The 24,408-nt window shown below is 40.7% G+C and overlaps 1 protein-coding gene across 3 annotated transcripts in view; it reads left to right on the forward strand.

Annotated features, from left to right (window-relative positions):
* sppl2 (signal peptide peptidase-like 2) overlaps window positions 1-24,389 on the forward strand; it is a 56,043-nt gene extending 31,654 nt beyond the window's left edge. Inside the window, exons 10-16 of one of the 3 annotated variants that reach the window (XR_008754756.1) lie at window positions 6,813-6,887; window positions 7,054-7,116; window positions 7,280-7,379; window positions 14,293-14,370; window positions 14,529-14,689; window positions 18,860-18,934; window positions 20,328-20,509. Coding sequence is in view for 2 of the 3 variants with exons in the window: in XM_055884178.1 (XP_055740153.1) it covers window positions 6,813-6,887; window positions 7,054-7,116; window positions 7,280-7,379; window positions 14,293-14,370; window positions 14,529-14,689; window positions 20,328-20,429 (579 nt within the window). In the remaining variant the exon portion in view is untranslated. Of the gene's footprint in view, window positions 1-6,812; window positions 6,888-7,053; window positions 7,117-7,279; window positions 7,380-14,292; window positions 14,371-14,528; window positions 14,690-18,859; window positions 18,935-20,327 lie in introns of all 3 variants that reach the window. The other 2 variants (XM_055884178.1, XM_055884179.1) reach the window with 2 other exon arrangements.
* The last annotated feature ends 19 nt before the right edge of the window (window positions 24,390-24,408 follow it).

Raw genomic sequence — 24,408 nt, forward strand, 5'->3', positions numbered from 1 at the left:
CAATTCATAAACCATGTGCCATGGAATGGGTACATCGAAAATCTCTTCCCAACTATTTTGCAATTTGTATGGCACAGCTGTTAGTTTTTTGGTCCTTAAATGAAATTGGTATATGTTTTTATTTATCACACTTTTCTTTAACCATTTTTGTTCTTTAATACAGGGCCGACATACAAGTTCCTTACTTTTTTCCCCTTCTACTTGCCTCTTCCATTTTTGTGGTAATGCTGCAATTAATTGGTTGTAATTTTGGGTAGAGCAGACTTTTCCATATGTCTGTGTTAGCTGCATGTGTGACATAACTCCACCAGTCCTATTTATGATATCATTCACAAAAATTATACCTTTTTTAAACATTTCTTCGATAAATACAGTTTTTTTATCAATTATTATATTTGAATTTAACCACAATATTTGTTGTACTATTTGTTCCGTCCTTTCAGGTGGATTAAACTGAAATTGCAACCAACTTTCTAAGGCTTGTTTAAAGAATAAGGATATTTTGGAGATTATTTCCTTTTCAAACAACCGAAAGTGAGCAGGTGTAATCTGAATAAAGGGAAAAAGGCCCTTCTTGAACATAGGATGAGACATTCGTACCAGTTTACTAGAGAACCAGTTTGGATTTAAGTATAACTTTTGTATGACCGATGCCTTTAGTGAGAGGTCTAATGCTTTAATATTTAATAATTTCTGCCCTCCGAATTCATATTCGTTATATAAATAGGCCCTTTTAATTTTATCTGGCTTGCCGTTCCAAATAAAATGGAATATTTTTTGTTCATATAATTTAAAAAACAGGTCACTAGGTGTAGACAAAACCATAAGCAAATAGGTAAACTGTGATATGACTAAAGAGTTAATTAGGGTGATTTTTCCACAAATAGACAGGTATTTTCCTTTCCATGGTAGCAAGATCTTATCTATTTTTGCTAACTTTCTATAAAAATTTATTGGAGTGAGATAATTTCTTTCTTTTGGGATTTTTATACCGAGTATGTCCACATCTCCGTCAGACCATTTAATTGGTAAACTACATGGCAATATAAAATGTGTATTTTTTAGTAATCCAATACGTAATATGGTACATTTATCATAATTTGGTTTTAATCCAGAGAGGATAGCAAAGGTATCTAGATCCTCTATGAGGCCCTGGAGAGACTCTAGTTGTGGTTTTAAAAGAAAACATGAATCATCAGCGTACAATGACACCTTAGTTTTTAAGCCATGGATTTCTAATCCTTTAATATTAATGTTTGATCTAATTTTAACAGCTAACATTTCGATGGCAATAATAAATAGATATGCCGATAGTGGACAACCTTGTTTTACTCTAGATAGTTTAAAACTTTCTGAGATGTAGCCATTATTTACTATTTTACACCTAGGGTTACTATACATAATTTTAACCCATTTTATAAGAGATTCCCCAAAATTGAAATATTCTAGGCATTTATATATAAACTCCAGTCGTACTTTATCAAAAGCCTTTTCAAAATCAGCTATGAAAACCAGGCCTGGTGTCCCCGATATCTCATAGTGTTCTATTGTTTCCAGTACTTGCCTTATATTATCTCCAATGTATCGTCCATGTAAAAAACCTGTCTGATTAGGATGAATAATATCTGACAAAACTTTTTTTATTCTATGCGCCAAGCATTTTGCTAGGATTTTTGCATCACAACACTGAAGTGTAAGAGGTCTCCAATTTTTTAATTGGACTGGATCTTTATATATACCACTTGGGTCCTGTTTCAGTAATAACGATATCAGACCTTCTTGTTGTGTGTCTGATAATCTACCATTTATATAGGAGTGGTTAAAACAAGTTAATAATGGTCCTTTGAGTATATCAAAAAACGTTTTGTATACTTCCACTGGTATGCCATCCAGCCCTGGAGTTTTCCCATCTTTAAAGGCCCCAATTGCAACAAGCAGTTCCTCCTCTGTAATTTGGCCTTCACATGAGTCTTTCTGTTCAGATGTTAATTTTACATTATTAATAGGAAAAAAATCCATACAATTAGTTTCAGTTAGTGGAGATGGAGGAGCCTGAAACGAAAACATATTCTTAAAGTACTTTACTTCCTCTTTCAAAATATCATTTGGTGAATCATGCGTGACTCCATCATTTGTCACAAGTTTTAATACATTTTTTTTGGTAGCATTTCTATATTGAAGATTGAAAAAGAATTTGGTGCATTTTTCCCCATATTCCATCCAGTTCACTTTATTTTTATAATATATTACACTGGATCTTTCTTGAATAAGTTCCTCCATTTCTTTTTGTTTTTCCTCTAAATTATTCTGTGCCTCTATGGTACCGTTTTTATTGCTATCTAACTGTACTGTTAGTCCTTCAATTTCCTTTGTTAATATGGACTCTTTTGATCTAAATTGCTTTTGTTTTATAGATGAGTACTGAATTGCATGGCCTCTAAAGGCACACTTAAAAGTGTCCCATACAATAAGGGGATCTGCTGTACCTATGTTATGTCTGAAAAAGTCAGTTATAAAATCTTCTGTCCTAGTTCTAAACAATTTATCATCTAGTAGACTTTGATTAAATTTCCAATATCCTCGCCCACGTGGAAATTCTGTAAGAGAAATATATATGCCAATTATGTGATGATCCGACCGCATTCTATCCCCTATCAACACATTTTTAACTTTTGGTGCCAGAGAGAATGGAATAAGAAAGTAGTCAAGACGACTAGCTTGATTCAGCCTCCGCCATGTATATCTCACTAAATCAGGGTATTTAAGTCTCCATATATCCACTAATTCCAATATATCCATGACATTCATGATTTCCTTAAGTGCCTGAGGGTGATAATTTGTAGTGTGATTTCCTTTCCGGTCTATAGAGCTATTTAAGACCGTATTAAAATCTCCCATTATAATAATAGAGTCTAGTGTTGCTTGTAGAGTTGATAAGTTCTTATATATATTTTCAAAGAAGCTTGGATCATCATTATTCGGACCGTATAGGTTAACAAGCCATATTTGTTTATTGTCCAATAACATATTTAAAATAATCCATCTACCTTTAGGATCTGTTTGGACAATTTGCACATTTGGATCAAAATTATTGTTAATTAAGATCATCACCCCTTTTGAATTTCTTTGCCCATGGGAGAAATATATTTTGCCCACCCAGTTCTTTTTCCACAAAACTTCATCTAAAACTGTTGAATGGGTTTCCTGTAAACAATAAATATTATAATCCTTCTCTTTTAGCCAGGTAAATACTGATCGTCTTTTCTTATTATCTGCTAAGCCATTACAATTGTAACTGGCTATACTTATTTCACCACTTACCATGAGACACACCTTTCATTCTTTTAATCAGAATATATTTTTGTAAACGTACTATTAAAAAGTAACATAATGATTGAGTGTCTATATAGTTGTACCATGATATTTGCATTTCTACTAAGTAAACCTCCAATTGGTCCCTACTATTCCACCCGCTAAAAGGCCTCATCTCGAGATGGCTTGTCATCCCAATGCCCGGCAGACCACCCTCGACCCCCTGTATCCCATAGCCCTGAACCGACTGGGATCCATTCTTTGAAAAGAGCATACAGTTCCATTTACCGAATTGAAGTAAATCAATTGCCATATGCATTTCCATTGCCGTCACCTCGATTTGTATTATATATAGCTGTGGATCATCCTCTATTGTACCTTACATCTTTTACTTCTTCTTTCGCAACAGTTGTGGGATACACACATACACACTCAGCCCTTACCCCCACACAACCATAAGCTCACTTTCTCAACAGTTGCACCATCCCAGAGCCCAACTCAAGATGGGTCATGATTTACAAATGCTATTGCAGTTGCAGCTGCATGAGAAGGCCTGCAAGACCGCGCAAAAAAATAAGCAAAAATTGAAATTTATATACCATTGTCATATCCTAGATAATGGCAGTCAAATGTACACCCTATTCCTGAAAAAAACACCCACAATACGGCCACCAGTCATGACCATGTCCCCACGCATCTCCATGCAGTCCGACCTTGATTCTGTGCCGCCAGGGCCACAATAATATACCCCCTCTCTGAATGTCCGAGTGTGACCCCCTCCCCATGGGTTACTGCAGCTAGTGTTGCCAGCACTGCCACTGCCTGGGTGGGGGTACCCCACCGGAATCCCCACCGGCTAGGTACAAGGTTGTCAAGGTTCTCATTAGCAGCTTTGAGAAATTCCTTGTATATTTTCCTCTCCCTTTAGGGGGCTTTGGCTTTGCAGGACCAACCCTGCCAAGCAGGCTCAGAATCTTGAGGGGGCAGTGCTGCTCTTGGTCTCTGACCTCATTTTAGCTGCATTTAGACCGCTTACAGCGAGCACATAAAACAGTTAGGGACTTCTCCTTAATATCTGGGTCATTCAGGTGGGTGTCTAGGGTATAGGGCCATAGACAGTACCATTAAAATAGGATAATAATTAGATATAATTTATTAGGATAAAAAAAATGTAGTTTTCCATGATAGGACAATAAATAAATAAGACGTATAATTCATTATAAAAGTATATCCATCATCTGAACAACATTGAAAGCCCGCTCATACCCGGCTCACAGCAATACATTGGCTCTGGGATATGCAACCATTTCATTACTCACTCACTCAACTTTCCAAACATAACAAATAAGATAAAAAATAAAATAAACACAAACCATACCATCCACACATACTGTGCCTTCTGTTTACTTAGTTTTTATCTTCACTGTGTAAAAATAGTGCTTGTGTGTTCAATTAGTTATATGTGAAGATTTATAAAAAAGCTATATTTTTTGTTGTATTGTTACAATCAGTAACCTGGCTTGAATTGTGTTTATTTTCCTCGTCTATGAGAACTTTGTAAATTTTAAAATAACCATGGAGTAGTCTTTGTGTCTCTGAACAACTGGTTATCAATATATAGTTTATCAACGACGAGAGCTACTCGTTTCGCTTTTAATCTGTTTTCTTTGAAAATTGGATACAGAACTTTGCGCCGTTCTGCAATTTCTTTCGGAAACTGATCATTCATGCCAATTTTGGTCCCAGCAAGTCTTTTACCTAGGCTTTTTACCATTATTTTATCTTTAAATGAAGCAAATTTTGCAACGATTGGGCGTTCGTACCTCTGCCCTCTCTGTCCGAAGCGGTGAACACGTTCAAGTTGGATTTTGTCGACAACTTCGCATGGAATCTGAAGCGCTGTACGGAGGAACTCTCTAACTATAGATTCAGGAACTTCTCCTTCTTTTTCTTGGATACCTGTAAGTACCAAATTCTCTCTCATGGATCTAGTTTGAATCTCCAGTAAGGCTTCCTTCAGAACGATGTTCTCTTTTTTTAATTCCATTCATTTCGGTTTGAATCTTATTGACTGTCCCTTTTAGCGCGTGTGTTTCCTTCTCCAATGTCGCAGCTTTTTCATCACTCATCTCTAGGCTTGCCTTTAACTCTTTTATATCCTTACTAAGTAATTCAAGTAAACCCAGTTTGTCATTTATTGATTTTAACAGATCGGTTTCGACCTTTACCATTCCCGGTGGTGAGAATATTAAATCGTCAGTATCTGTCGAAGAATCTCGCTTGCGTTTTGTAAACGGTTCCCCTGTCTTACTCTCCGTCATGTTTGGTTGTTGCCTGTTTTCGTAATATTTGTCGATAAATGTCTCTAGTCTTAGGATTTGTTTTGTGTTATTATCCAGATTGAAGGTTTATCACTCACCAGATTATGTAGTGCTAATATTTTAGTCTATTTAGCAGATATTTCGAATATTATGTTTTATCTCGAGGTGCTCTACATAGCTTCGTTCAGTCCGCCATTACCTTTACGTTACCTTTACGTCCGCCGTCTACCTGTCTACCTGTCCTACCTGTTCCCACATCTGTTTGTCGTGTTTTGCCAATCAATAATATGGACTTGGTCTTTTACAAATAGGGCTATCTTCTCAATACCCCCCCCCCCCTACCTGGTCACAAAACAACTGACTGGCTCAAACGCAATAAGAAGGAAAGAAATTCCACAGATTAACTTCTAACAAGGCACACCTTTTTTTAATTGAAATGCATTCCAGGTGACTACCTCATGAAGCTGGTTGAGAGAATGCCAAAAGTGTGCAAAGCTGTCAAGGCAAAGGGTGCCTACTTTAAAGAATCTCAAATATATATATTTTTTTGATTGGTTTAACACTTCTGGTTACTAGATGATTCCATATGTGTTATTTCATAGTTTTGATGTCTTCACTATTATGTTACAATGTAGAAAATAAAATAAAAAATAATAAATAAGTAGGTGTGTCCAAACCTTGGATTGGTATGTGTATGTAATGTGCTATATATTTATCTTAAGAATATATAATGGTATAAGACATGGTTCTAGATTGTAAATACTGTTCTATCAGCTCTATCGCCAGACACTTGGCTCTTATTCAAACCTTGCCCTCAGAGACAGGCCTTTGTACATTCTCTCTGCCCAAATACAATGCACACAGATCATTCCATCTAACCCATAACACAACTACTACTGCTAGGCTAATTATACAATTATGTTAAAACAGGCTTAAGTCCGTATCCAAGAAAGGTCTGTCGTGGATTGTCTTGGGACAATTTTTAAAGTGATTTTATGTCTATGGTACTGACCACATTTAATAACTAACTAGGGTCACGAGTTGTACTGATGATCATGCATGTGTGTTAATGACCAGGACTTTCCTAACCACACCTATGACACTCAATGGCCTGTGTATCTAACCATGGGCATGAAAAGACAGTCATAGTAATGTCTTCTTCCATGTTCTTTCTTCCAGGCCTGCACCATGCTGTTGGTGACCCTATTTGTCTACGATATTTTCTTTGTATTTATCACACCTCTCTTTACCAAGGTACGTCAGTCATTCATGGTTGAGCCCAACTTTTCATTAAGAAATAATGATACATTTTCAGTCTAAAACGCTTTTTGTGACAGGAAGAACTTAAAGAACTATAACTTGCTAGATAAATGTAACATACATTAAGCCACTACCATGTTTCCTGTGTTTCTCTCTTCAGAGTGGTGAGAGTATAATGGGGGAGGTTGCGGCTGGCCCCTCTGACTCCTCCACACATGAGAAGGTACAGTTGGCATCATTAATCAATCGGTCAATCAATTGGTTTTATATGTTTTGTTGTTGATTTGGTGTCACAAGAGTTGTTTTTTCACTTGAACCGATGTAGTAATAGAAGTAAGAAATAATGTACTAATCTATGCTCGCTGTCCTTCCTGTCCTTTCTCCAGCTTCCTATGGTGCTTAAAGTGCCCCGCCTCAGCTCCTCCCCCCTGGCTCTGTGTGACAGGCCTTTCTCTCTGCTGGGATTTGGAGACATCTTAGTACCAGGTAACATTATTGTTCTATACTCTGCCCTCTACTTACATGTTTCAAGCAGACCGCCAAGGTAACCTGTCTAAATGACTAAGTTTATTCACCCATTGGGTCACACAGCTGCATAAGACAAAGACATGGTTCCACCAGTGGTTTATATATATATATCCCAATTTGGTTGATGTCCTCCTTATCTCTCAACATTACATCTTTATTGCTGGGCAGGAAATTAAGTGATGCAGGCCATAAACTGTTCCTTCTCCCTTAACGTGACCTGACCTGACCTCGGCCCTCTTCCTCACTAAACCACATCTCTCCACTCTTATCAGTCCCTGCCACATGTGATTGCCCTCCACCATATACATTCCTCCTACAGATAACCATTAACTTCTGGTGTTGACCCTAGACTATAGCACTCAATATTTCAATAGGATACCTGATAATTAACACTATTCCAAGTTTAGGAGTCAGAACCCAGAATCCATCAGCACTCACATATGTAGCCATGAAAGGCTTTGAAAGGCTGGTCATGGCTCACATCAAAACCACCATCCCAGACACCCTGGACCCACTCCAATTCGCCTACCGCCCCAACAGATCCACAGATGTCGCAATCTCTATTACACTCCAGACTGCCCTGTTCCACCTGGATAAGAGGAATGTTGTTCATTGACTATGTCGTGGAAAATTGTCTCAGAAATATAACACTCTTACAAGAACTTGTGAATTCAATATAGACTTTAATACAAAGTAGTAAAGCCGAGCCCTTCCATGGAAGGACCCTATCACAAACGTACCAGAGCCGAGCCCCTCCATGGAAAGATACTAAATTCTCATATTACAGAGTCCTGCCGTTATAGGATTCTGTCTTTGCATAACGTACAGAGTCCCCTCCCTCTATATGAAAATAGCTTCCCTTGACCTTTCTCCATTATTATCTTTTCATCTCAGAGCTTGTTAACGCCCACACCTGACAGCTGTATAGGTTATAATGGTGGCGGGACCCTTTTCACGTCCTAAAAATAATGCATGCATTGCATGCCTATGTTTCACCTGTTGGTCATCAGTCATTTTGCTACCATCCTCCTTCCTGTATCCTTCTGACCATAGTATGTACGTATGGCCTTGGTTAATGTACTCTTTGGCATGTTACCCTTTCAGAAATGGAGTATGGCCTGGGTGTCATCTTCTTTTAATGTGTATGTCCTTGCTACTTCAGCATGGCAACTACACCTATTTATATATAATGCGTAGCTCCCACAACTACAGCTCAACATTCAACACCATAATCCCGTACAAGCTCAACACTAATCTCAGGACCCTGGGACTGAACACCTTACTCTGCAACTGGATCCTAGACCTCCTGATGGGCTGCCCCCAGGTGTTGAGGGTAGGCAACAACACATCTGCCACGCTGACACTCAACACTGGGCCCCCTCAGGGGTGTGTCCTTAGTCCCCTCCTGTACTCCCTATTCACCCACGACTGTGTGGCCAAACATGACTCCAACACCATCATTAAGTTTGCTGACGAGACAACAGTGGTAGGCCTGGTCACCGACAATGATGAGACAGCCTGTAGGGAGGAGGTCAGAGACCTGGCAGTGTGGTGCGAGGACAACAACCTCTCCCTCAATGTGAGCAAGACAAAGGAGCTGATTGTGGACTACAGGAAAGGGCGGGCAGAACAGGCCACAATTAACATTGACGGGGCTGTAGTGGAGCAGGTATAGTTTAAAAGTTCCTTGGTGTCCACATCACCGATGAACTATCATGGTCCAAACACACCAAGACAGTCATGAACAGGGCACGACAACACTTTTTCCCCCTCAGGAGACTGAAAAGATTTGTCATGGGTCCCCAGATCCTCAAAAAGTGTTACAGCTGCACCATCGAGAGCATCCTGACCGGTTGCATCACCACCTGGTGTGGCAACTGCTCGGCATCTGACCGTAAGGCGTTAGAGGGTAGTGCGTACGGCCCAGTACATCACTGGGGCCAAGCTTCCTACCAACCAGGACCTACACACTAGGCGGTGTCAGAGGAAGACCCCAAAAATTGTCAAAAACTCCAGTCACCCAAGTTATAGACTGTTCTCTCTGCTACTGCACGGCAACTGGTACCGGAGCGCCAACTCTAGGACCGAAAGCCTCCTTAACAGCTTCTACCCCGAAGCCATTAAGACTGCTGAACAATTAATCAAATGGCCACCCGGACTATTTACATTGACACGTCCCCCTCCCCCTGCACTAACTCCTTTGACTCATCACATACGCTGCTGCTACTGCTTATTATCTATCCTAGTCTAGCCTAGTCACTTTACCCCTACCTATATGTACACTGAACAAAAGTATAAACATAACATGTAAAGTGTTGGTCCCATGTTTCATGAGCTGAAATAAAACATTCCAGAAATGTTCCATATGCACTAAAAGCTTGTTTCTTTCATTTTGTGCTCAAATTTGTTTACATCCTTGTTAGTGAGCATTATTCATCCACGTGACAGGTGTGGCATATCAAGAAGCTGACTTAACAGCATTATCATTACACAGGTGCACCTTGTGCTGGGGACAATAAAAGGACACTCTAAAATGCACACAACACAATGCCACAGGTGTGCAATTGGCATGCTGACTGCAGGAATGTCCACAAGAGCATTGAATGTTAATTTCTCTACCATAATCCACCCCCAACGTCATTTTAAAGAATTTGGCAGTACGTCCATCTTGCCTCACAACCGCACACCAAGTGTATGGTGTCGTGTGGGTGAGCGGTTTGTTGATGTCAATGACATGAACAGAGTGCTCCATGATGGCATGGGCAGGCATAAGCTACTGTTAACGAACACAATTGCATTTTATCAATGGCAATTTGAATGAACAAAAATACCGTGATGGGATCCTGAGGCCCATTGCGAGGTCCATTTTAAGGTAACTATGACTAACAGATGCATATCTGTGTTCCCAGGCATGTGAAATCCATAGATTAAGGCCTAATACATTTATTTCATTTGACTGATTTCCTCATATGATCTGTAACTCAGTAAAATCTATGATATTGTTGCATGTTGCGTTTTTATATTTTTGTTCAGTATACATACTGTCTCTACCTCAATTACCTTGTAACCCTGCACATTAATTCAGACCCCCAGACCCCAATTCAGACTTTTCCCACATTTTGTTACGTTACAAAAATGTCCTCAATCTACACACAATAATGACAAAGCAAAAACAGGTTTTTAGAAATGTTAGCAAATTTATTAAAAATAAAATGCAGATTTACCTAAGTATTCAGACCCTTTGCTATGAGACTCAAAATTGAGCTCAGGTGTATCCTGTTTCCATTGATCATCCTTGATGTTTCTACAACTTGGAGTCCACCTATGGTAAATTCAATTGATTGGACATGATTTGGAAAGGCACACGCCTGTCTATATAAGGCCCCACAGTTTACAGTGCATGTCAGCGCAAAAACCAAGCCATGAGGTCGACGCAATTGTCCGTAGAGCTCCAAGACAGTATTGTGTCAAGGCACAGATCTGGGGAAGGGTACCAAAAATGTTCTGCAGCACTGAAGGTCCCCAAGAACACCCCAGCCTCCATCATTCTTATTTGGAAGAAGTTCGGAACCACCAAGACTCTTCCTAGAGCTGGCTGCCCAGCCAAACAGCCAAACCCAAGCAATAGGGGTAGAAGGGCCTTGGTCAGGGAGGTGACCAAGAACCCGATGGTCTCACTCCAATAAATTTTTATAGAAAGTTAGCAAAAATAGATAAGATCTTGCTACCATGGAAAGGAAAATACTTGTCTATTTGTGGAAAAATCACCCTGATTAACTCTTTAGTCATATCACAGTTTACCTATTTGCTTATGGTTTTGCCTACACCTAGTGACCTGCTTTTTAAATTATATGAACAAAAAATATTCCATTTTATTTGGAACGGCAAGCCAGATAAAATTAAAAGGGCCTATGAATTCGGAGGGCAGAAATTATTAAATATTAAAGCATTAGACCTCTCACTAAAGGCATCAGTCATACAAAAGTTATACTTAAATCCAAACTGGTTCTCTAGTAAATTGGTACGAATGTCTCATCCTATGTTCAAGAAGGGCCTTTTTCCCTTTATTCAGATTACACCTGCTCACTTTCGGTTGTTTGAAAAGGAAATAATCTCCAAAATATCCTTATTTTTTAAACAAGCCTTAGAAAGTTGGTTGCAATTTCAGTTTAATCCACCTGAAACGACGGAACAAATAGTACAACAAATATTGTGGTTAAATTCAAATATAGTAATTGATAAAAAAACTGTATTTATCGAAGAAATGTTTAAAAAAGGTATAATTTTTGTGAATGATATCATAAATAGGACTGGTGGAGTTATGTCACACATGCAGCTAACACAGACATATGGAAATGTCTGCTCTACCCAAAATTACAACCAATTAATTGCAGCATTACCACAAAAATGGAAGAGGCAAGTAGAAGGGGAAAAAAGTAAGGAACTTGTATGTCGGCCCTGTATTAAAGAACATAAATGGTTAAAGAAAAGTGTGATAAATAAAAACATATACCAATTTCATTTAAGGACCAAAAAACTGACAGCTGTGCCATATAAATTGCAAAATAGTTGGGAAGAGATTTTCGATGTACCCATTCCATGGCACATGGTTTATGAATTGATACGCAAAACAACGCCGGATTCAAAACTTCAAATTTTTCAATTTAAATTACTGTACAAAATTCTTGCAACTAATAGAATGTTATATATATGGGGTATACAATCTTCCCAGCTCTGCAAATTCTGTTGTGAGGAGGCAGAGTCATTAGATCATTTATTTTGGTATTGTCCATATGTAGCTCGTTTTTGATCACAGGTCCAGGAATGGCTGAAGAATTGCAACATTTGCCTAGAACTAACGCTACAGATAGCAATACTGGGGGATTTGAAAAGCCATAGTCAATCAATCAATAATATAATAATTATTTTAGCAAAAATGTTTATTTTTAATTTACAATCTGTAGAAGCTATGAGAATAGGAAGGTTCAAATCTTTTGTGAAGCATCACAGCACAGTTGAAAAATATATGGCAAATAAAAATCCGAAATGGATGATGTTGGAAGATAGATGGGAAGGGTTGAGTGGAACTGAAGGGTGGGACTAATAACAAGATAATGTATGGCATACGGGATCTGTGAAATGTGTATAGGTGCGGAGCTTTTGTGAAATAGCACAGTTACAAGTGGAAATAAAATTGGATGGACAACAGAAATAGAGGAAGGACTAAGAACAAACAAGAGAGAACTATTATAAAGTAGTCTGTGTCTGTAAAATAAGTATAAGATGTATAAATTGAAGGTAAAAGCAGAAGTGTTTATTAGTTTACTCCAATTGGGGGAGCGGTGGTAGGGTTGCGGGGAATAATAATAAAGGTATATTCTTTAAAAAAGTATGTATGTCTATATAGGTATGTGTATGTATATATGTATGCATGCGTGTATGGATATATATATTTACCCCCAAAAATATGGGGGATTGGAAATGATGCAGACAATTACATTGGAAGCAACATTCTTTCCGCAATATTAAGCTGATCCACCCCAAAAAAAAAGAAGAAAAAAAAAAAAAAAGAACCCGATGGTCACTCTGACAGAGCTCCAGAGTTCCTCTGTGGAGATGGGAGAATCAGAAGGACAACCATCTCTGCAGCACTCCATCAATCAGGCCTTCATCGTAGAGTGGCCAGATGGAAGCCACTCCTCAGCAAAAGGCACATGACAGACCGCTTGGAGTTTGCCAAAATGCACCTAAAGTTTGCCAAAAGGCACCTAAAGACTCTCAGACCATGAGAAACAAACTTGAACTCTTTGGCTTGAATGCCAAGTGTCATGTCTGGAGGAAACCTGGCACCATCCCTTCGGTGAAGCATGGTGGTGGCAGCATCATGCTCTGGGGATGTTTTTCAGTGGCAGGGACTTGCAGACTAGTCAGGATCGAGGGAAAGATGAATGAAGCAAAGTACAGAGATCCTTGATGAAAACCTGCTCCAGAGCGCTCAGGACCTCAGACTGGGACGAAGGTTTACCTTCCAACAGGACAACGACCCTAAGCACACCGCCAAGACAACGTAGCAGTGGCTTCAGGACAAGTCTCTGAATCCTTGAGTGGCCCAGCCAGAGCCCGGACTTGAACCCGATCAAACATCTCTGGAGAGACCTGAAAATAGCTGTGTAGCTACACTCCCCATCCAACCTGACAGAGCTTGAGAGGATCTGTAAAGAAGAATGCTAGAAACTCCCCAAATACAGGTGTGCCAATATGTTAGCCAAGAAGACTCGAGGCTGTAATCGCTGCCAAATGTGCTTCAACAAATTACTGAGTAAATTGCCTGAATAATTATGTAAATGTGATATATCCGTTTTTGCTTTGTCGTCATTATGGGGTATTGTGTGTAAATTGATGAGGGCGGGGAGTATTGAATCGATTTAACAATGAGGTTGTAACGTGACAAAATGTGGAAAAAATCAAGCGCTCTGAATACTTTCCGAATGCACTGTATATAGCCAAGTTATCGTTAGTCATTGTATTTATTCCTCGTATTATTATTATTATTATTATTATTATATTTAAAAAAATTCTCCCTGCATTGTTGGGAAGGGCCCGTTAGTAAACAATTCACTGTTAGTCTACACCGTTGGTTATGAAGCATGTGGCAAATACAATTTGATTTACTCTACTCTTGTATCCTGTCTTAGTACCAGGTAACACCCATAGTGCCTAATCTAAATCTCCTTTAGGGCCAGGAATTCTCCCTGATCTGGACCTATATCATACAGCATCTTTCTGTGGCGAGATAAAGCTGCTATCTGAACTCGTCCCGGCTTAGCTGACATGGTGTCTCGCTCTCTGTCTCACTCTCTGTGTGTGTCAGGTCTGCTGGTAGCCTACTGTCACAGGTTTGACATCCTCATGCAGTCCTCACGGTTCTATTTCCTGGCCTGCACTATCGGTAAGACCAACACATTTTGATTTGCATAATCTTTTTGATAGTCAAATCGACTTTGTTTGTAGTCTATACCGGACAATATTTGTTCCAACCAAGCAGTAACACACCTGATTCACGCTTCCTCTACCTCTTTCACCCTCTCCCTTTCTCCCGCTCTCCAGGTTATGGTATCGGGCTGCTCATCACCTTTGTAGCTCTGGCACTGATGCAGATGGGTCAGCCGGCCCTGTTATACCTGGTGCCTTGCACCCTCCTCTCCAGCCTGGCGGTGGCACTGTGGCGCAAAGAGCTGCCCTTATTCTGGACAGGAAGTGGATTTGTGGTGATTACCAGTTTGATATGAGTGTCGCCGCCGCCTACGGACAGGAACATGTCTAGTGTTATGTACCAAACTTTAAATTCTAGGTTCACTGTTGAGTACCGTAGCCCCGAAAACTAGATATCAGTTTCTTTGTTCCCCCTGCTCTGCCCTCCCAACCCATACTGTCATTTTACTGTGGGTTCTTTGCTATCAGGTGTCTATGAATGTCACTGCCGATATCTGATCTGGGCTTGCCTTTATTCTTTACTAGTATAATTATAGTCCTCTGCTGCTAGATACCAGTCAGATTGTCTTACAGTATATTGTAATGCTGTGGTGTTGGAATAGACACAATGCGTTATAGGGTTCTGGGTCATTAAACACCATTTGGTAGGTAGTTGACAACGCATAGTATCTGGCGGTGACAAGGGAGTGTACTGTACTTTGTATCTCACCCCTTTTTCTTTGAACTGCAAATTGTGAACATGTTTCTAGAAGCTACTGGGTTTTGTATCACAAGGTGCTCTTAAGCCTCTTGCTTTCCTCTTAATGTTTCCTCCACCTCTGTGTGTCAGATCTATCGCTCAATGTACAGCCATACCTGTGCTAACAAGCTGCTCCACTATCTGTGGTCAGGGAGAGAGACGGAGACACACAGAGAGCATGGGCTCCTGAGTTCTTCTGCAAAAACATAGAATTAGAGTTTAATAAATGTAGATAAAAGTCAAACAAAAATTGGCAAGGACTTATTATAGGATACTAACATCAAAACCTTTATTACAATTCACAATCCCATACCTAAAACCTTGATTTTGGATAAAATTACCTGAATGGACTATTACCACCAAGGACTATCAAGAAAAACAAACTTCTAACAAGCCAAAACCTTCAGAAGAAACACAGCGGAACCTGGAAATACCATCCAACACAAAACTGAGTGAGTAATATTCAGTCTGAACCTCCTTTCTGAAGCCAAACAGTAAAATACTGTCTTTAGGTAATTTTGTTATATAAAGCTTAATAATTAAGGCTATCAAGCTGCTAGGAAAGAATCTGACTGAAATTAGCACTGAAGTGCAAAGTGAGAGATGTGAACTCTCGGCCTAACAATGGCGGGAGAGTTTCACAGCCCCCCCAAATGAGGCCTTTGAAGCCCCTTCCATCTGTGCAGAGAAAAATAACTTCTCAAACTTCTCTCACCTACTCCCATTGCCTGCTGCACTGCTGCTTGGATTCCACCTGGCAATCTGTTCGCCGTCTCCCTGGCCTGTCTCCCCCTGTCTGGTACAGGTACCCCCGCCACACTCCCCCTTCTCTCTCGAGCTTTCGATCACCTCCAGCACACATGCACTCTTGGGGCAAGTGACTCTGAACTTACAATGGCTAGCCCCAAGTTGTTATATTTTTCTCTTGGGCTTTATGATATTTGCCTCATGACTCCTGTGTGCTTTGTTGACTATGAACTTGCTTGTTTACCCAACTGTGGGACAATCTGTGTGTTCCCACACTCGGGACTCTGACTCTATATTGCAGGGCTGTCCAACCCCCCTCCTGGAGAGCTACCATCCTGTAGGTTTTTGCTCCAACCCTAATCTAGCGCACCTGACACTAATAATTAGTTGTTTGATTAGCTGAATCAGGTTAGTTACAACTGGGGTTGAAAACCTACAGGAGGGTCGCTCTCCAGGAACAAGTTTGGACAGCCGTGCTCCATTGGTTACACAGACTTTTGGCCTCCCATCCTATGCTAACCACCCCTCGCCGGCTTTGTATTCATGTTACCTGATGAAATTGCTGTACAATATGATCTTGTTGCCATCTAATGAACATTCAAATGTTCTAAGTCAACACTGCAGAGCTCTCCCTGTCCTCAGCCGTGCCCTAATTGTATTACTGCTGTTTTGTTTCTGGAAATGTGCATGTACACCCTGGCCCGTCTGTTGCTAGCCCCAATTCTGACTTGTGCTCTGCTTCACTGATTTCTGCTCTCGTAAAAGCCTGCGTTTTCTGCACGTTAACACAAGAAGCTTCTTAGCCTAAAATGGATCATTTGAAAGTGTGGGTTCACAGCAACAATCCAGATGTGTTGGTCATTACTTATTATCATTATTTGGTAAGACAGATCTTCCAAAGGTGGTGGAGTGGCAATCTTTACCAAGGAATACCTTTAGTGCTCGGTTGTCCCCACAAAGTCGATCCCCAAACAATTGAATTTGCTGGTTTTAGACGTTAAGCTTTCAAATAGCTCTTTGTTGACTGTTGCTGGGTGTTATTGTCCACATCAGCACCGGCCTCTACCCTAAATGCCCTTACACTAAGTCTGAATTTGTCCTGCTTAGGTGACCTAAACTGGGCTGTGCTTAAACCACCTGACCAAGTCCTAAAGCAATGGGACTCCCTAAATCTTTCTCAGATTATTAGCATTCCTACAAGGTATGACTCCAAATACCCAGAAAAGGCTACTCTCCTTGATGTTATCCTTAAAAATAATCATGATAGGTATCGGTCTGGTGTTTTCTGTAATGACCTTAGTGTTCACTGTTTTACAGCCTGTGTTTGTAATGGCTGCTTAGTGAAACGACTTGTCTAAGACGCTTGCTAAAAAACTTTCATGAGCAAGCCTTCCTTCATGAGCTGGCCTCTGTAAATTGGTATAGAATCAGCTTGATCCCCTCTGTCGAAGACGCTTGGACCTTATTGTTTTTTATTTTCAGGGGTATCGTTAACAAATATGCACCCATAAAGAAAATGAGAATTTAACAGGTTCAGCCCCTGGTTCGACCGTGATCTGGTAGAATTACACTCAACTTCAAGAATGCCATTTGGCAAATCGCTCGGCCCACGCATACTCGGGCTGACTGGCTCTCGTTCAGGCAAACTAGAAAAGTGCACTCAATCTATCCAGAAGGCCAAAGTTAGTTACTTTAAGGAGCAGTTCTCTCTCTGTGGGTCTAACCCCAAGAAGTTCTGGAAAACGGTTAAAGACCTGGAGAATAAACCCTCCTCACAGCTGCCCATGTCCCTTAATGTTGACAATGTGGTTGTTACAGACAAGGAGCACATGGCTGAGCTCTTTAAGCACCACTTCATTAAGTCAGGATTCCTATTTGACTCTGCCATGCCTCCTTGCCCGTCCAACATTTCCTCATCTCCCCTCTTTCCCCTGCCCCGCTACAAAGTTTCTCCCTGCAGGCAGGGTGCTAAAGGAAACTTGACCCCTAAAAAACATCTGGTTCAGATGGTTTAGACCCTTTCTTCTTTAAGGTTGCTGCCCCTGTCACCGCCAAGCCTATCTCTGACCTTTTTAACCTGTCTCTCGTTCCCATTGCTTGGATGGCAGCCACGGTGTGTCCTTTATTTAAAGGGGGAGATCAAGCTAATCCTAACTGTTATAGGCCTATTTCTATTTTGCCCTGTTTATCAAGTGTTGGAAAAACTTCTCAATAATCAACTGACTGGCTTTCTTGATATCTAGATTATTCTCTCGAGTATGCAATCTGGTTTCCGCTCAGGTTATGGATGTGTCACTGCAACCTTAAAGGTCCTCAATGATGTCACCATTGCCCTTGATTCTAAGCAATGTTGTGCTGCAATTTTTATTGACTTGGCCAAAGCTTTTGATACGGTAGACCATTCCATTCTTGTGGGCCAGCTAAAGAGTATTGGTGTCTCTGAGGAGTCTTTGGCCTGGTTTGCTAACTACCTCAAAGAGTGCAGTGTATAAAGTCAGAAAATCTGCTCTCAGCCACTGCCTTTCAAAAAGGGAGTACCCCAAGGCTTGATCCTAGGCCCCACGCTCTTCTCAATTTACATCAACAGCCTAGCTCAAGCAGTAGGAAGCTCTCTCATCCATTTATATGCAGATAGTTTTACTCAGCTGGCCCCTCCCCGGATTTTGTGTTAAACGCTCACCAACACAGCTTTCTTATTGTCCAACAAGCTTTCTCTGCCCTTAACCTTGTCTGAACACCTCCAAAACAAAGGTCATGTGGTTTGGTAAGAAGAATGCCCTCCTCCCACAGGTGTTATTACTACCTCTGAGGGTGTAGAGCCTGAGGTAGTCACTTTATACAAGTACTTGGGAGTATGGCTAGACGGTACACTGTCCTTCTCAAAACGTATCAAAGCTATAGGCAAAGGTTAAATCTAGACTTGGTTGCCTCTATCGTAATCTTTCCTCTTTTACCACAGCTGCCAAACTAACCCTGATTCAGAGGACCATCTTACCCATGCTAGATTATGGCGACATCGTTTATAGATCGGCAGGTAAGGGTGCTCTCGAGCGGCAAGATGTTCTTTACCATTCGGCCATCAGATTTGCCACATGCTCCTGATAGGACACGTCACACTGCACTCTATACTTCTCTGTAAACTGGTCATCTCTGTATACCTGTTGCAAGACCCACTGGTTGATGCTTATTTATAAAACTCTTTTAGGCCTAATTCCCCCCATCTGAGATATCTACTGCAGCCCTCATCCTCCACATACAACACCCGTTCTGCCAGTCACATTCTGTTAAAGGCCCCCTAAGCGCACACATCCCTGGGCCGCTCCTCTTTTCAGTTTGCTGCAGCTAGCGACTGGAGCGAGCTGCAACAAAACACTCAAACTGGACAGTTTCATCTCCATCTTTTCATTTGAAGACTCAATCATAGACACTCTCACTGACAGTTGTGGCTTCTTCGCATGAGGTATTGTCTGTACCTTCTTGCCCTTTGTGCTGTTGTCTGTGCCAAATGTTTGTACCATGTTTTGTGCTGCTATCATGCTATGTTGTCATCTTAGGTCTATCTTTATGTAGTGTTGTGTGTTTTGTCCTATATATATTTATTTTTAATCCCAGCCCCCGTCTCCGCAAGATGCCCTTTGCCTTCTGGTATGTCGTCATTGTAAATGGGAACAAATTCTTAACTGACTTAATAAATAAAAAATGTGTGTTTAAAGATGTCTCCTCTCTAACACCCAGGAAGCTCCGATTTCAAACTCCCATTAGAGAGCTCTGCAAACGCTATGTCAAAATATGATTGTTACTCACCAAATATGGAGTTTTGCTGAACAACTATCTTCATTTACTCCCATTACGGCCAGTGTGTACTTCCAATAAAAGATACAAGAAACCGTAAAAAAAAAAAAATCTTCAGTAGCTTCAATGTATTCTGCTGATGTAGACTTCCGACCTGTACATTGCAGTAATGAGTGATTGGAGGTGCTAAATAGGCCTTTTTTTGGTTGCTTGTACATTTTTATTTAGACCTTTTTTGAAAGTACATACTGGCCGTAACAGGAGTAAATGAAGATAGTTTCTCAACGAAACTCCATATTTGGTAAGGAACGAACCTATAACTCTTGCAGAGCTGTCTAATGGGAGTTTGAATCAGAGGTTCCTGGGCGTTAGAGACACCTACTCATAGTGAAAATCCTTAATGCACAGATACTAGAGCTCTAACAAGCTTGCTATAGTAGCACACTCCTCCAGTCAGTGGATTGCTGTGATAAGAAATACAGTGAAGGCTTTATTTAGTCCATTGATCTAAATCTACTTGTTGACAGAGGAATGGCAGTATATGTTTTGGTGTTCTGCATAATCTGTCATGTGCTTATTGTTGTCTCAGACTAGCTCCACAGTGGTCTGATATCTCCTCTATTTGTCCCTCCCAGCCTCCCATAGTTCTACAACCAATCAACTGTACGCAAACCCCAGGACCACCCATAGAGGAGCCCCTCACCAATCCTGAACTACAAGGTCCTGAAGCAGAGTGAGGACCCTCTTCCTCCCCCACTTCAGGACACACACCTTCCAGAGGCCAGCAAATCAGAATAAAGGATTTCTAGGATGCCAATTTCTTATCCATTTAGTTTCTGTTCTTTTTTTTTTTACAAAGGTTATCAATGGAACTCTATACATTAGTAATGGACAAAATTATAAACATTTCAGTGCACTTGGTGTGTAAAGAGGATGGATGAAAGGGAAGAATGGATGAGCGGGAGGGAGGGAAAGAGGGCACCCAACCTACAGTGGCTGTTCTTCATATCCTTGGGGCGGCAGGATCAGCCATGGGAGTCCTGGTAAATGAGCCAGACGTGACCCAGGCTAAACAACACCGAGGCAGGCAAAGAGCACAATATAGCTTCGACCTACGCTGACCTAGTCTCTTGTTACCATTGTCATGGAAATTCTAACCAAAAGGAAGAGACCTGATTCTTCAAACAACTTAAAAACGGAGCAGTTAAGTCACTCAATTGTGCAGATTTAGAGCCCAACGAACAGTTGGGTCTCAGCTTTCATATGAAATTACAACCTCTTGGTGTATGTGGCAGTTAGCAGATGTGTGTAAACAGGGGCGTGGAACAGTGTGTAAAAGGCGATTAGTTTGTCTGTGCAGATTAAAATAGCACAAGGGCTTAACCGTTTAACGGCATTTGCCACAGCTCACACTGCGCTCATTTCAGCAAGTTTCCACACAGCTGAGTTCCGGGAGATATATAAAACGTGATGTCGCATGCTGCGTTTGCACCCAAACGGCTCTTAGCTGTCGACAAGATTGTATCAGGGGGGGGAAAACACTAGCATATAACAATAGACACTTCTCTAAGTAAAAAGTATGTCTAATTTTCTCACCACACACTATGCCAAAGTCTTGTTCACTACTCGGCTATTCCAATCGAACATGAGGTAGGCTGGAAATAAAGGTTTACGCTAATCAACAGCCCCTGGACCTTCCCATATGAGTTAGACCCCTGTGACATCACTATAGATTGCCTACTCTGCCCTGTTCAACCCCATATGATGTGGTAGCCGATTATGTTCATGCATCTCCCATGTAGTCAGCCTGAGTCGCATCCAATACACATGACCTGCCCTGCTCAACATCCCACCCTCAACACCATCCTGTTCAGTTTGTCTCCCCCACCAATTCTATGCAGAAAAGCATTCAATAATTTTTACATTTTACTCTTTATTTAACCAGGTGAGTCCCATTGAATCTCTTTTTTTTAAGGGAGGCCTGGCAGCCATTATAATCTACACTACTAGAAGGTCAATATGTGCATTCTAAATTACACCCTGTTCCCTAAATAGGGCCCTGGTCAAAAGTAGCGCACTGTATAGGAAATGGGGTGCGATTTGGGATGATGCCAATGTGTCCCACCATTATAAATCGGTCGGCTTGTTCCCTTTCTTTTTCTTCTTTAAGTACTATGAAGAACGAAAGAGCCACACTACGGCCTGTCCGCTGTACATCAAAGATGACTGAAGTATCAGACATACCCTTTTTCATGTGGTGCTATCATGGATTCTCAGCTAGCCAAAGGTATATGATAATGATTATTGATTTAGGGCATAAAGGGATACTTTACTAGTGGACTAAAAAGCAAGCTTTGTGGAGAATCTTCATGTAAAGTGTTTATAAATCCAGAATAAGATTTAATCTGTTTGGGAAATCTTCCCAAATATATATATATATATATATTTTTTTTTATCTTACCTTTGCTTGCTATGGGTTTGGTTTGATCCAGGCTGTCTTTTATATACATTTAAGGTTGGAACAATTAAGGTTGTCCCCACTCTTTTTCCAGTAGATGGTGTGGTTCCACTTTATATTAGGTGTAAAACCCATGTATGTGTTTAATTACATTGTAGGCAGCTAGGCAAACATTCTTACATAGTACTTACAACTTAAACTGTTTACCTAATTCATTACACTAACTACTTACCAGTCCGTAACTACGTTATAAGGAGACTTAAGGGCTCGATTCAATCCATATCCCCAAAGTTCAGCGCTATAGCACGATTGAAATTGAAAGGCAACGTTCCCGCTGCATTCATGGTAAATGCTGTATATAATGGCTCAATCTGAAATTACCTTTATTTCAAGTCCACAATAGTGCTGAACTTCAGAAATCCGGATTGAATCAAATCCCCTAGATTGACCGATTTGGTTAAATATTCAATATTGTCTTAAATGATTTTGGCCTTACTTGTATCCATGGTTACAATTTGAATGTCTCTGTGCATATTGCTTTATGAAGACAGAGTGCTGTGTTAGTTTGTTTCTTAATTAAACTATGATAAGTGATCATTTTGAAGTTGTTTGGTGGGTGTCTCATAATAATTACCAACACATCTCAATTCTCGAGTGACTTACTCGATACATTTGCGCAATATTTTTGGATGCATCCCAAATGGTACCCTATTTCCTATACAGTCCACTACTTTTGACCATAGTCTAAACTGGCGGGCCGCACGCCAATAAAAAATGTTGTACCTCAGTGTCAACTTACTGCTGACAGTTAGAGTAATACAATATACAAGGAGCAATTAAAAAATGTGGCTGTGCATCAGCAGTCACTCAATTGGCCCATGTCATCTAAATCTTTCTTAGACTGGTACATTAGTTTAGCGGACAGCTATCTAAACTTATCGTAAGCATGGTCTAATTACCGACAGGGTGGAGCCATTGATCATCAGTTATATTAACTGCAAACATGGGGCCTCCTGAGTAGCGCAGCGGTCGAAGGCACTGCATCGCAGTGCTTGAGGCATCACTACAGTCCCGGGTTCGATCCCAGGCTGTGTCACAACCGGCCGTGACCTGGAGTCCCATAGGGCGGCGCACAATTGGCCCAGCGTCGTCCAGGTTAGGGGATGTTTGGCCGGGGGTCTTTTACTTGGCTCATAGCGCTCTAGCGACTCCTTGTGGCGGGCCGGGCACCTGCAGGCTGACTTCCGGTAGTCAGTTGAATGGTGTGGGAAATGTGTAGAATTACAGGAAATTAGCTGTAAAACTGCACATCTTTCCGCCCCATGGGAAAATGTGTAGAATTGCCGCAAACTTGCTTTAAAACGGCAACATTTTCTCTACGCCACATGGCAAAATGGCAGGAAAGGAACGTTAAAACATACGTTTTTGCTGTCACGGGTGGGTTACTGAAATGTTTTGGTTGCAAAGTGTGTGTTGGGGGGGTACGCAACCACAGCAGCCCTAAACAAAGAGTCGCAGTCCGTTTTACCTTAGATTGTATAATGTCATGGTCAAAACATTGTGATTCAAGAGTTGTAAAGATAGGGAGAGGTCTGTCTGCTTTTGACAACACACACAAAGCAAGTCCTGCAGGCTCAAGTTTTATCTTAACTTGATTATTGTCCAGTCATATGGTCAAGTGTTGCAAAGAAGGCCCTAGTTAAGCTGCAGCTGGCCCAGAACAGAGCAGCATGTTTTGCTCAATTGTAATTAGAGGGTTAATATCAATCATATGTATGCCGGTCTCTCTTGGCTAAGAGTTGAGGAAAAACTGAATGCATCAATTCTTGTTTTTATAAGAAACATGAATGTGTTAAATTCCAGATTGTTTGCATAGTCCAACTTACACACACTTACCCCACCAGGGGTCTTTTCACAGTCCACGGGTTCAGAACAAATTCAAGGAAACGTACAGTATTATACAGAGCCATGATTGCATGGAACTCACTTCCATCTCATATAGCGCAAGTCAGCAACAAACTTGGTTTAAAAAAAACAAAAAGCAACGCCTCTCCATGTGACCTACTTTGTATGTACTGATATGAAATGTGTAACTGATAGATGCAAGCAAACATGTTCATGTTTTTAAATTTCAATTGTAAAGTATTTTGTCTGTACCGTCTTGGACCCCAGGAAGACTAGCTGTCGCAATTGGCATCGGCTAATGGGGATCCTAATAAAAATCACTATTTCTGTTTTAGACTGGAAAGGGAAGGAGG

Source organism: Salvelinus fontinalis, chromosome 26, assembly GCF_029448725.1.
Source record: "Salvelinus fontinalis isolate EN_2023a chromosome 26, ASM2944872v1, whole genome shotgun sequence".
Lineage (NCBI taxonomy): Eukaryota > Metazoa > Chordata > Actinopteri > Salmoniformes > Salmonidae > Salvelinus > Salvelinus fontinalis.